At 50.6% G+C, this 13,737-nt stretch overlaps 1 protein-coding gene and 1 long non-coding RNA gene across 4 annotated transcripts in view; one reads left to right on the top strand and one right to left on the bottom strand.

Moving 5' to 3' along the window:
- The window catches only part of TBCE (tubulin folding cofactor E), a 14,346-nt gene extending 2,357 nt beyond the window's left edge, over positions 1 to 11,989 (bottom strand). Inside the window, exons 1-13 of one of the 3 annotated variants that reach the window (XM_008149779.3) lie at positions 11,939 to 11,989; positions 10,524 to 10,643; positions 9,059 to 9,143; positions 7,239 to 7,418; positions 5,864 to 5,952; positions 4,981 to 5,080; positions 4,524 to 4,626; positions 3,379 to 3,455; positions 2,979 to 3,074; positions 2,415 to 2,479; positions 2,258 to 2,322; positions 1,795 to 1,944; positions 1,054 to 1,207 (exon numbers count right to left, since the gene is read on the bottom strand). In XM_008149779.3, the coding sequence (XP_008148001.2) occupies positions 1,054 to 1,207; positions 1,795 to 1,944; positions 2,258 to 2,322; positions 2,415 to 2,479; positions 2,979 to 3,074; positions 3,379 to 3,455; positions 4,524 to 4,626; positions 4,981 to 5,080; positions 5,864 to 5,952; positions 7,239 to 7,418; positions 9,059 to 9,143; positions 10,524 to 10,623 (1,264 nt within the window). In that variant the 5' untranslated portion in view covers positions 10,624 to 10,643; positions 11,939 to 11,989. Of the gene's footprint in view, positions 1 to 1,053; positions 1,208 to 1,794; positions 1,945 to 2,257; positions 2,323 to 2,414; positions 2,480 to 2,978; positions 3,075 to 3,378; positions 3,456 to 4,523; positions 4,627 to 4,980; positions 5,081 to 5,863; positions 5,953 to 7,238; positions 7,419 to 9,058; positions 9,144 to 10,494; positions 10,644 to 11,732; positions 11,759 to 11,938 lie in introns of those variants that run through there. The other 2 variants (XM_054713080.1, XM_054713081.1) reach the window with 2 other exon arrangements.
- LOC114234508 (uncharacterized) lies at positions 11,966 to 13,737 on the top strand. Its single transcript, XR_003620723.2, has 2 exons — positions 11,966 to 12,236; positions 12,461 to 13,737. It is a non-coding gene; the product is annotated as an uncharacterized LOC114234508 (long non-coding RNA).

Below are 13,737 nucleotides of genomic sequence, written 5' to 3'. Positions count from 1 at the left end.
AATCCACAGGCCACTGTAAGGGAAAAAGTGTCAGGTGAGTGCCAACTCGGGACCAGCCCAGCAGCAGCCGGTCCGCTAACCTGGATCCACTCCCTGTGGAACCTCCCTCCGTCCCTCCGTGTGACACCGCTGTCCTCAGAGGCAGGCAGTGTCCTGACAGACGCGCCCGATGAGGCTGTGCGTTGACTCCAAGGGTCACCCCTGCTAACGCTTCCCTCTCGTTCTGAACTCGAGAGAGGAACCTCGAGCTGTTTGGGACACGACTCACACCTTCACCCAGTTCCAGCCAGATTTAGCCACGCAGGACGGGCCCTCGGAACCACCCCGCCAACCAGGTCCCCGGAAACGCAGCCGCAACCTGATACGAGGTGTAAGGACAGCAGCACTGATGCTGGGCCCTCGGGTGCGAAGGCAGAGCCGTACTGCAGGGCTGCTCAGAACCTTCTCCCTCCCCCACGTGACTGAGTTCGCCGAAAGCAGCCAGGAAAGTGGGCCAGCTAAGGGAGTCACGTGACAGCCATTCCCACAGGCAGCTTTCCTTCCTCACAGAGAAGGATCCAGCCCGAAGCGAAGCAGCGAGCTCCCATCAGGAAACGTATAAAGAAGGAAGTCACGTGGAAGTGACATGTGGAATAGTGATGAAGTCCAATCAAAGCGGAAAGGAGTCGGGGACAGAGGCCTGAGGTGGCAGCTCCGGGCTGGAGTGAGGGCGCACCTGGCACGGCGCCTGCATGCTGCCTTCCAACGGCCTGGAGGCCGAGGGGGCTGGGACAAGTGCCAGGGCCTACAGTCCGCCTTCAAACTCCGCACTTTACATCCCCGGGGTGGACCGGACGCCGGCCCTGCTCAGAGCGGCACCTGCACGTACAGATGACCCACACCCCAGGTTCCTCCTGCTGTCTGTTCTCTAAGGACAGCTAAGACCTGCTCCCATCTTGCCCAAGTCGCCCCGGGAAAGTCCCCAGCACCCACTTAATGAGAGAGAACAGAGCCCGGGAGAGAAGCCACAGCCTGTCTCCCCGCTGCCACCGGGAAGGCGGGATGGGTACGCACTGCGGCAGAGGGCCTGGTATCTGGGGTGGGCGGCCAGGAACGCCTCGCTGGGCCTGTCCTGGTCGGGATCCTGGTGCCCACCCGCCTCTTTCCACTCCTTTCCAAACGCCTTCCGGTAATCCAGCTCGGCCCCCCGCCGCTCCTCGGGGCGGATCTGCGTGGAGAAGTGCAAACAGGTCTATGGAGGCAGTTCTCTCAGCGTGTGTTGTACCCCATCTTCCTCACTGCCCACCCAGAGATCATCAAGCTGATAGGAACAAGGTAATCATTGTATTTTTACCCTTTTTAACACTGACAGTTTATTCAAAAAGAAAATTCCGTTTCCTACTTTTTGTTCATGAGCGTATTGGCCCACGAGCTGGTTTCTGGACTCTCCAGGTGCCTGAGGGCGCCGAGGCGTGGGAGCCCCCCGGGGGAGCGCACGTGCCCAGCCAGCGGCTCCCAAAGGCACTGCCTCCCCGTTTACAAGAAGGGGAGGGTCAACAGGCTCCTGCTTCTGTCTTTCTGCTCCATCCCCCCCAAGGAGGAGGAGGAAGAACCCGGTGTCCTCACCCTCCTTGGGTGACAACGAATCGACCGGGTGACAGGTCACTGCTCAGTCCGATTCCACTGTCACTAACATGCATTTTACCACTTAAGGGGAACCGTGTCGGACGCCCTCTGCAATGTTCAAATACAGCGTCTTCTGCATTTTCTGTGACTTGTTTTCTAGTCTCGGAGACAGCCAGCTGTGGCGCCCACCTCACATCTGTTGAGGGTCCGCAGCTGGCCGATCTTGGCGATGATGAACTGCAGGTTGGTCTTGGCCCCGCTGCCCACAGTCAGGGGGTTCCTGAGGCAGGACAGCGAGTGCAGACTCCGCAGCTTATCCAGCTCGTTGATGAAGGACCACTGACACCCAAAGAAGGGAAGAGACAGGTTTCAGGCTCACTTTTCAGGTGATCTGAACGAGCAACAGAAAAGCAACGTTACTGGTGGAGCCTGAGGGCCAGGATCTCATCGCACCAAGCACTTTGGGCCAAGGAAAAAGAGTGCTTAACGAGTTAAACTAATTCCTTCCTTAATATTTTTGGGTTTATATGAGGAATTTCACTCTGAGGAAGCATTTCCCAGAAAATTTAAAATGTTTTTTCATCGAAGGAACCTACAAGTGGGCGTGAGGGTAGAGAGCGGCCACAGGGCTCGGCACCCGGAAGAGGCTTACTTGCGATATCCGATTGTCATCGACGACAAGAGACTGCAAGGAAGGAAACATTGCTGTTTTGGACCCTGGAAGGAGGAGAGTTACGTTACATAGCAGAAGTGAAAGCAGCAGCTGAAGCATGGAGTACAGGGGAGGGGAATGTTATACTCTCACATACCAAACCCAGCATCCGGGAAATGGAGAGAGGAAATCCCAACGTCACCAAGGATTAGTCGTTCTAATCTGAAGTGACAAATGTTCAGTGTGATTGCACGGAACAATACCAAATGCTGAGGGCTATCAGCCAGACTAGATCTATAAATTTTTTGCTATACCTTAGGTTTTCATCCCAGGTAAAATGCTCAGAGACCATCAAGTCCAACTCAGGGCATGCAAATTACGTCCTCCTGGCTCCACAGCCATCTAACAGTCCTGTGTCTACTGCTGTGCTAGGAGCCACATGGGTCACCATCTTCCCAACGTTTAACGAGTGAAGACTGATTTTAGCACCAGGGCCAAATTATTCACTCTTCACTTACCTAGTACCTGCACAGGTGCAGATTATACTGTATGTGGTTCACAAGTAAGCTCTCTGAGTTCAGATAAAAATTTGCCAAAGAGAAGGAGCCCATCTGGGAACTCCGTCATCATTACTGAATTCCCACTGCAGCTGTAGACGGCATAGGACCCGTTCACTGAGTTGACTGGGCACTAATGTAACCGGCATTCTAGGAGCCATTACCTGGGCAGATATGCTATTAGAAACAGCTGATTTTCATCAATTGACTGATTAGAGGAAAGGTCTAGTATCCTGACCAACTGGAGAACGTCAGCCGGCCTGTATGGAAAAGAATTTTTTCAACATGAATTTAATATCGTAATTGTTTTCAAACACACAACCTTTAAATACCTACATCTGCTATTAAGGAAGGTTGGGGGCCACATACTAATTCAGGGCTTTCCCTCTAATGGGGTTTTCCTCAATTAGCGGTGAAGTTTGAGCTGACATTCTAATTTGTGAAGGCAATGAACGAGCATTTTTCGAATTCTTATTTGCAAATCCCTCTGAAAATTAACATGTGATTGCGATTATTTATTCAGGGTGAGTAGATGGTGACAGGCAGTTCCGTAAACCTTGTTACCTTTCTGAAATGGAAATGTTGTTGGACTTGAGGTACAGCTCCTCGAGGGCCGGCCACCCCTGGGCACAGTGGAGCACCTGGGAGGGAAACGCAGTTCAGGGGGAGCGCCCTCTGCTGGCTGTTTCCCTGTGTTTGTCACTAAAACGTGCACTTTAGAAATAAAGTGCCTTACAAGACATTTCATTGAAGGCTGTAGTTCCGGCCAGATGACATGTTAATGGCCGTGTTGTAAAGGCAGGGACACGTCTTTCGGCACTGAACCAGCCAGTGAGGTATCAATGCATCCCACAGGCATACCCGGATGTGCACTAACGCAGCACACTGTTACCTGCTTCCCCAAAGGAAGGAGACGGATGTGCAACACCTCTCCTCAGTTATCGATGCCAATCGGAGTTTGCAGAGAACATGCTGATCAGTCAGAATTTCTCACTGACTGCTCCTAGACGTTCTCACTTGAACCTCCTGCTCCTAGATGTTACAACTTGAACCTCCTGCCCTCTCCCCACCAACATTTCTGTGGGCCCTTCCTGTCCCGGCGCTAAATCTAAACCTGGAGAGGGGGGCACAGGAAGGAGCCCCAGGAAAGGAGTGCTGTGGCTGTGGCCCCAGTTCAAGACGACAAGGGAGGTGCCTCGGCATTTCACAGGTGAACGCACTGGGGGTGTCCTCTGCCTGTGTCTGACAGTGGCCTGTTCTGGATGTGTGAAGGCAGCTGATCCGACAGAAAACAGCGGTACCAAGTGCTTGGCGGGTGGGCCCTGGAGCCGTCCCAGCGATGCCCAATGAACAGCCATCCTAGAGCTGAGCTAGAAGGGCTGTGAGGACTTCAGCCGCGGTCCCACCCTGAGCTCACTGGTGCTGCAAGCTCAGCCAGCAGCCACTCGAAGCTCTGAAAGCCGAGTGCACGCTCACTGCACGCTCTGCGCAGCCGCGGTTCAGACCCCAGGACGCGTCGGAAGGAGCTGAGACAGGGACTCTGAGACACAAAGTCCTACCTCCCCACCATGACTGTGAGGCGGCCTACAGATCCTATTATGTGAGTAACTGGGTGATTAAAATGAGGCCACAGTTATGCTTCCATTCTCTATTAAACCAGTCACTTAAAAGTGCTTCCTATGGGTAACAGACCAAAGAAACAGGATTACCTCGGCCCACGTGATTCCCGTTCCGTTGAGGACTAAGACCTTCAGTGCGGAGAACGTCCCGGTGGGAGCGGGCGAGGCCGGGGGGAACCGCAGCTTGTTCTCACTGTGGAAGAGGAGGTGCAGTGCTCCCTGCTGCCCAGGAGCCGACACACGGGCACTGACGGCAGCAATTGGGGATTTAGCAAGAGCACCTGGATTATGTCAACCTTACAGTCACATCAAAAACAAAGGGAACCTGGCCGGCGTGGCTCAGCTGACCTATGAACCAGGAGGTCACGGTTGGATTCCCGGTCAAGGGCACATGCCTGGGTTGTGGGCTCGATCCCCAGTGGGGGCGTACAGGAGGCAGCCGATCAATAATTCTCTCTCATCATTCATGTTTCTATCTCTCTCCCTCTCCCTTCCTCTCTGACATCAATAAAAATGGATTAAAAAGTAACAACAAACCAGTTCCTACCTGAGATCAAGGACTTCTAGGTGTCTGAGCTGCTCAGCAATAGCTGTGACTTCCTCCCATGCTGACAGCAGGTTCTGTGACAAGTTGACGACGCTAATATCTAAAAGCATGTTAAGAGCAGTAATACCGAAAGTCACAAAAGACCCGACAGTGGTTCCCTCGTAGCTCTGAGCACAGGGTCTGCACCCCTCCGTGCCCTGTTCTGCACAGAGGACTTTACCTTTTTAAATCGTCCAACTGTCCGTTCAGAAACTAAAAGCTGTCACATACTGCCCACTAGACACAAACACCTACAGTCCAAGTCACTGCCGCACCATCTCGCATTGTCTGAAAGGGGAAAGCCGTGACGGTGCTCATTTATCAGGCCCTGCGTGTCCCCAAGGCCCTGTGAGGTGCTGTCGCTGCGGCAGCCTCACCTGAGCCCTCACACCTCTCCACTGGCCGTTAGCCTCTGCACCGTGGGAATCCCTCAATCGTGGTGGCATCTCCAGGACTACAGGGGTTAGCGTCAACAACAGTGCTACGAATGCTCTGGCTGTCCGGAGGGTCTCCTGCAGGGGGGAGGCAGTTGCTATGACACCCACTGTCCCTGGCCCAGGAATTCAGAGAAGAATAACCAGTAGGACAGAAAGAGGAAGGGACCTGAGCTGAATGCTGGAGGGGGTGGTGGCTGTGCCCCCTCCAGAAGGGCCCAGTTTAGCCAGCCCGGGTGAAGAAATGGAGAGGAGCTTGGGACAGGGCTGGGCCAGCTCAGGAGACTCTCTCACTTATCTGGGCAGCGAATGCCCCATAATCTGGGCTGCTGTTAGGGAGGAAGCCGGGAGATGGACACGGGTGGCCGACAGCGGTGTCCGCACAAGTCAGGTGATCACGGAAAGGATACTAGGACACGTGCTGGCGATGTCTCCTTTGTCACCAGCACAGCTTACTGCACAGCCCCTCAGGGAAATGTCTCGCAGCTCGCTCAGCTGACTGCGGGGAAACAGAGTTCACGTGGACCCGCACACACGGGCGCATCCACGGGCCTTTAAAAATTACACAGCATCTCAGACACATAACAAGGTACCAGAGTTAACAAATATCAGGACCCGCCACCCAACTGAGAAATAAAGCATTACCGAAAAAAAAGAAAGCATTGCACACATCACAAAGACAAGTCACCTGCCTTGTCCCCTTCCATACCGCCCTCTCCCCACCCCAGGGGCCAGCATGCTACATTTGGGGTTTAATCTTAAGCCATCTGAAGTTTCACTATATATTCCCATATCCCTAAACAATTAGCCTCTTGTTGTGTATCATGAGACTTGATATAAATGGAACCCTACTGTATATATCCTCCTGCAAATTGCTTTTTCCATCCACAGTATATTGCTCAGCAGTGATTTAGCTTAGCACAGTGGTCGGCAAACCACGGCTCGCGAGCCACATGCGGCTCTTTGGCCCCTTGAGTGTGGCTCTTCCACAAAATACCATGGCCTGGGCGAGTCTATTTTGAAGAATTGGCATTAGAAGAAGTTTAAGTTTAAAAAATTTGGCTCTCAAGAAATTTCAATCGTTGTCCTATTGATATTTGGCTCTGTTGACGAGTTTGCTGACCACTGGCTTAGCACATGGACCCACAACATTCACTTCCACTTCCCACAGTAGCCACCAGGGGTCACTACTAGGACACATCACCCGGGTCAGGCCAAACCACAGACCTGACAGTGGCTAAAAGACATCATTTCCTGCCCGGCAGATGCTACATGATAATTGGGGAACTTAAAGGGGAGACGCAGGGAATTCTGACTCGATGGGTCTAGATGGGACCAAGGTGATAGGGTGTCAGCTACGTGGCACAGGGAACAGTGCACACTTCCGACTCCATGTCAGGTATCAACCAGCTAGAGATGTCACCACGAAATAGGAAAGGACCAAGTGTCCACCTTCGTTACTGAATAGTCAGCACCAGACAGTAGAGAATAAAAGTTAATGATCGGCAAATCCATCTTTCCATCCCGATCTGGAGAAGCCCAACTACCCTGAGCTTGGGAAGGACTTTACTTTCTCGGAATCCTGACCCTTGGACTCCTGCGGTTTCCAGCTGCTGTTTGTGCAGGAAGCACAGGCCAGTTGGGGTCAAGTTCTGAGTGCGGACAGGGTCAGGTGAACTCGCTCCTGAACCTGATGGGATGCCACTGTCAGCTCCTCAGGTGCTGGCCGTGTGGGCTGATTGCCAACAGGGAGGAGTCTGCTCTCCCATCATCGATTCCACTCACCTCTGCTTTCTAATAACAGAGCCAAAACCAATAGTTTCCACAGGTATGTTCCCGATGGTGACAATCTGCTTTTTTGCATCATCCTCTGGCTCATCTTCGTAGCGGTCCCTGAGCGCAGTGAGGAAGTCCACTCCGAAGTTGGCTTTGTGCGGGCGAATAAAGGAGCCTCCTGTTGGGTGGCTGCACGGGGGAGAAACGGAGCAGTGACTACCCACGGAGACACTGAGATAAGATGGCACACGCAAAACCCCTCAGGACTGTCACTGCCACCAACGGGAACATCTGCGCTTACAAACTTATTCACCAACACATTAGCAGATAAAAGCCATTACAGGCAGTCCTCGGGTTACATCGGACTCGACGTACATCTTTTCGTGGTTACGTCGCCATCTCCCATTTATTTATAAAAAAAAAAAGTGCCATCATTTCGACGTATGTACATATGTGCTTTATGTTTTTTTATTATTTACTGTATTTACCACAAGGTCAGGAATTGTTATCTTTCTTTTAATTTTTTTTTACTGTTTCACTTCATTACTGCTGTGTATGTGCTCCATGTGACTGACGTAGGTGCTTATGTAGGTGAGTTCTGACTTAGGGCAAAAATAGCGCGTTACGTCACGCGCCGTAGGAACGGATCTCTGACGTAACCCAAGGACCTACTGTATACAATTTTAAAAAGAAAAAAAAAATAGCTCAGTCGGCTTAGCTCAGTAGGTTAGTGTCAACCTATAAACCAGGAGGTCATGGTTTGATTCCCAGTCAGGGCACATGCCGGTGGCAGGCTCCATCCCCAGTGTGGGACGTGCAGGAGGCAGCCGATCGATCGTTTTCTCTTATTGATGTTTCTATCTCTCTATCCCTCTCTCTTCCTCCCTAAAATCAAGAAAAATATTAAAAATATATACATATCATCCAGCAAAAATGGCCATAAATGCTGGGAAGAATGCATGCCACGAGCCAGACCCTCTATTTTAAAGCTTTTTCCTAGAGAGCAGGGCCCAACCCTGAACAACAGAGAGTCGTCCTACCAGCCTGAGCTCACCAACACCCCACGCAGCCCATCCTAATATCTGTGAGGAAGGGGCAAACGAGCTCTGCTGTTCTACCTCTAACACACTCGGCCACCTGACCTTCACACACACTTCTGCAGATCTCCCAAGACCGGCATTCTACTATGTGCATGTTCAGGATTCTGTCTGACACTGCTGCTTACCAGGTATCTAGGCTAGTTCTCTTTTCTTTCATTCACTTAATGGATTGTAAATTTGTAGTGAATCAATGAGAAATGTCTACATTCATCCAATTTTTTAAAAACGGAAGAAAACAAAAACACAAAAAAGGACAAAGAAAGCAACCCCAATGTAGGGTTACGAGTCTGTTTTATAGCCCCAGCCAGTTTGGCTCAGTGGATAGAGCGTTGGCCTGCGGACCAAAGGGTCCCGGGCTCGATTCCAGTCAAGGGCAAGTACCTTGGTTGCGGGCTCCTGCCTGGCCCAGGCCCTGGTCAGGGTGCTGGAGGCAACCAATCGATGTGTTTCTCTCACATCGATGTTTCTCTGTCTTTCCCTCTCTCTTCCACTTTCTCTAAAAGATCAATGGCAAAAATATCCTCAGGTGAGGATTAACAACAATATCAAAGAAAGTCCGTTTTTTAAAACATGGAAAAAAAATCTACCAATAGAACTGTGTGTTTTAGAATACACCAAATTCTACATTACAGAACTAACCCAAGAGCCAAACACTTCTTTTCCAGCCATTTTGATTAAACACTTAAATATTATCCCAAATAGCCACGCCAATTCATAATGAAAAGTTACCTGCATTTGAAATACACAGTCCCTTCATGGCTCCCATCATGCTTGCCTCTCTCAGGATTGTCCCATTCCACTCCCAGCCAGAGTCCTAGCAGAACAAGAAACACCAAATGAGAAGTAGTGACAGAGGTACCACTTGGTATCTGCTCTGTTTTTCTGCAAGCAAATTTAGCTTGCAAATACAGTTTATTTAAACCTATGCATGATCCTAGCTCAGGCAATTAAATTTCCAACCACAAGCAGCCATTTGCCAAACATTAGGACTGTTGTATTTCTTTTTAAAGTAATTTTTACATGTTTATTTACAACAACAGCTAACACTTGCACCAGTAACTGGTCCAAGTGCTTTGAACACCTTAACTCGTTTAGCTGTCACAGCAACCCTACAGCAACATTCAGTGCAGTAACCCCAGGAGCAAGTACTAAATCTGTATTCCATTTCTCTGTCTTTGTACCAATTCCATCAGATGACCTCTAAAAGAAACCCCAAAGTAGCACCAACTGAGGTAAAGTAATGGGGAGACTGCCCCATACAATGAGATAATTAATAAAGGATAAATATATATCAGCTCCCTCTGCACAATTGTAATTTTCGGGGGGGGGGAAAAAAACAACACGCCTCACAATACATATATGAAGAATGTGTCAAACTCACAGGCAACTAAATGAATGAAAGGAATATGTACCGCCTCCTATTCGCTAAACTACCATTACGTTCCTCCACCTGCATTACTGTATTTGCGCTACATCACTCCAAAGTGCCAGGAGGAACTGGGCTTATTTCCTCTAGCTGCTGGGCGTACTGGCATTTGTAGGTTAGCACCTTGCCAAGGGCACACCCCCTTCTCAGGGCAACCCCATGATAAATCACTACCGAGGGGTAAATGCCCAGTCCCTCGTCTCAACTAAGAAAGACTGAAGATGCCTGGCTGGCATGGCTCAGTGGAGGTCACCGTTCGATTCCCGGTCAGGGCACATGCCCAAGTTGCAGACTCGATCCCCAGTGTGGGGCATACAGGAGGCAGCTGATCAGTGATTCTCTCCCATCATTGATGTTTCTATCTCTCTTTCCCTCTCCCTTCCTCTCTGAAACCAAAATATATATTAAAAAAAAAAAAAGACTGAAGGCCATCCTAGCTTCAGAGTGCCCCATGGAGTCAGATGAAACCTTTGATCAGATCCTGTCACAGTCCAACTTCTCCTTCTACCCAATCCTGCTCCCTTCTCATTAATTAGTATTGATCCCCAGAACACTCCTAATAAACTTTATGAACACTAAATAATTAAAGTGTATAAGTAAGTATAACCATAGATACCACCGGATATTTTCATCAAATAAAATTGTATACAGGAAGCATCTCTGAATTGGTTATTAATTTCCTCAAAATTGGTTTACTATAGCACTATTGATAAACCTACAAAGAACTACAAATACATACTTATGCACACACGCAAAGTCATACGTTACCAGCCACAGGAGGGACGGTGCCATGAAAACGCACTGTTGCACATTCTCCGTTAACTGAAACTCTGCGACCAACGACATCTGATGTCAACGTGTCATTCATTCTAATGCAAAATATGAGATCTAGGAAGAAAAGTACAGACTTGATGAGCACTTAATAAAATGCTTTTAGACTTCATGTAGATACTCGTGAGGTCCATGCTGCTGAACAACTTAGTCTTCATATCCTGGTGAGAACCGAATCGTTCTATGTGCCTTACTCTGATCATTTTATTTCACCGTCTAACTATATCTGGATAATCTAACGTACTTTTAAAATCTTGTTTGACTCCAGTTAGCTCACATCAGATGCCTTGTCTATTCTGTCATTTCCTGAAGGGGCTGGGAAGGGCAGAGAAGAGAAGGGGATGAGGTGATGGAGAAAAGGGAAAGGAGCCCTGACCGGGTGGCTCAGTTGGTTGGGTGTTGTCCCATCCACTGAAGGATCCTGGGTTTGATTCCCGGTCAGGGCACATACCCAGGTTTTGGGTTTGATTTCCAGTCGGGGCGCATATGTGAGGCAGCAAATGGGTGTCTCTTTTTTTCTCTCTCTCCCCCTTCCTCCTCTTTAGAATCAATGAAAAAAAAAACAAACACACACCACATCTGCTGGTGAGGATATTTTTAAAAAGGACAGGAAACGGGAGACATGAATAGTGTTCCCCTCCCCTACTCTGTCTTTCTTGAACAGTCTGTCTGTGTAAAAACCCCTGGCTGCGGTGTCTTTGGGAACAGGGATGTCACACCCTCATCTGGGTCCACCCACAATTTAGGACCGTTCCCCAACCCCTTGGTCGTAGGCGCCACGCAAAACTTTTAAATGTTCTCCGCCCACTTCACATGATTTCTCCTCCACCACAAATATTAAAAGACTAGAGGCCTGATGCACGAATTCGTGCACGGGTGGGGTGCAGCCGGCCGCCCCCATTGGTACCGATCTGGCCGGGCGGGCCCCATCCCCTGGTTGAACTCCCGGTCAGGGGCACAATTTGCACACTAGTCTTTTATTATATAGGAGGATTTGGAAGGTCGAGGCTGTTTCTCTTAACGTGACACCAAGTCCCCGGTCGCAGGGACCAATATCACGTCTTCCAAAGTGACAAGACAACAGGCGTTTGCCTGACGTGCAGGGCGGCGCGGCCCACCCCGCTGGGCCCCGCCCGGGTCCCGCACCTCCGCACACATCCGCACCCGCACGCCTATATCCATACACAGGCTCGCGCGCGGGGAGCAGGCAACGCCACACCCGGGCAACCTGGGGAGTTTCTAGGAAGTTTCTAGGAAAGGGAAGAAAGACCAAAAGCACGGCAGGGTGACCACTGGCCACGGGCCGCCAGGAACGCTCGCACCCTCGGCTCCTCAGCCGCGCCGATGCTCACCTGCCCGGGACAGCCCAGTGATCCGGGCGGCGGCCCCTGCTGCAGCGCAGCTTCCGGTTCTGGCCGGAAGTGCCTCGTCGGGACACCGGAAGTCCCGCCTCCGCAGTGATTGACGGCCGCTGGGGTTGAGACCAGACTGCGAGTCGAGGCGGGCAGAGGTTCGGTCGTCCGTCCCGAACCCAGCCACTCGGCTGCCCCGGTGCTGGCCGGCGACTCCCGAGCCCGAAGAACCGAACCGCCTGGGGGACGCGGAGGTGCCTGGTCTCCGGTTATCGCGGGAGCGAGTCCCGAGTCCTGGGTGAGGTCCAGCTCCGTGTTTGAGAGCCTGCCCGGTAGGAAGCAGCGGGGATGGATGGTCACCAAGGACGGAGGGAGGATTCCCCCGAAACTGGGGGAGGTCCACCAGCCAACCCCTAAGGCGGAATGGAAGTCGGGCAGTGACGGAGTACGCCAATTCCGTAGTCGGGTTCCTTTCTCGGCGCCGGATCCTCGTCTGTAAGTTTCTCGATGGTTGCCTGCCAGGGTCCGAGGCGAGGACGCCGAAGGGAACGTGTAGCAGCGGGTCCGGTTCGTGATCCGAGCGCCCGAGGCCGAGGGTGCTGTTACTGTTGGTGCAGACGGGAGAGGCCGTTACCCCGCCCGAGGGGACCCTGAGTCACCGACACCCAGCGAGGTGGCTTTCATGATGAGTTGTGTTAAAAGTGGATCTCGACACGGATACCCGTGGTGAAAGTAAAAACGGCTCTTTGTGGTTTAGCGAAAGGGACAAAACTTCCAGGAGCTCTGCTGGGTGAAATCCTACCAGTAAGCACGGAGCACCCCGCTCCTGGCTGGAGGAGGTATGTGGATCATCCTGACACTTTCCCATTCCAGGTAGAGAGCCTTGCAGCTCTAACACGCCATGTTTATTTTAGCTTTGTGGTTGTCAAGGATACAGGACCTTGGAGCCTGCTTCATTCTTACCTACACTCCTCCAATTCTGTGCTCCCCCTGGCTCGCTCGCTCTCTTTTAAGACTCCCCAGTTCCACACAAGGGGGGTGTGGACGTCCTTGTTTCAGCAAGTGAATAAACCTGTTGGATTATAGGTTTGTTTCTGATGGGCTTTATCAGATAGGGGTTATCACTGTTTATTGTGGCCAGTCCTCCTGCACACGTCAAGGTAGGACACCTTTAGCTCCATCTTAGGAGAAAACTGAAGCTGAATAACGGTAACTTATGTACTGATATCCATCTAAGCCCTGAAAAGGGCTGGAGGATTTTTAACTTTAAAGTTTTAGATTGCCTTTCAGCAGAGAATGACCAGTTTCTTTTTTTTTTTTAAAGAAATATTTTATTGATTTTTTACAGAGAGGAAGGGAGAGGGATAGAAAGTCAGAAACATCGATCAGCTGCCTCCTGCACACCCCCCACTGGGGATGTGCCTGCAACCAAGGTACAGGCCCTTGACCGGAATTGAACCCGGGACCTCACAGTCCGCAGGCCGAGGCTCTATCCACTGACCCAAACCAGTTTCGGCCAGTTTCTTTCTAATTACTGGCATCCACCAAATTCAGGTCAGTCCCACCAAGTTATAGAACAGTTACGTGAATCTTCCTCTTCTTTGTAAACTGCTTTCTTCTCTCCCCTAAATTGTGACAATATTTGCCTGATGCTTTATCCACTGAGCCAAACTGGCTAGGGCTACATGTCCAATTCTTTATGGTTAGTTGATTTAACCTAACAGCTTTAATAAGTCATTTCTTTCTTGTAAAGTATTGACATGTTAGAATACCATTTATTAAATCTAAGTCTCTTTAAA

This window comes from Eptesicus fuscus, chromosome 24 (assembly GCF_027574615.1).
Source record: "Eptesicus fuscus isolate TK198812 chromosome 24, DD_ASM_mEF_20220401, whole genome shotgun sequence".
NCBI classification, from domain to species: domain Eukaryota; kingdom Metazoa; phylum Chordata; class Mammalia; order Chiroptera; family Vespertilionidae; genus Eptesicus; species Eptesicus fuscus.
This window is presented reverse-complemented; position numbering and strand designations above follow the sequence as displayed.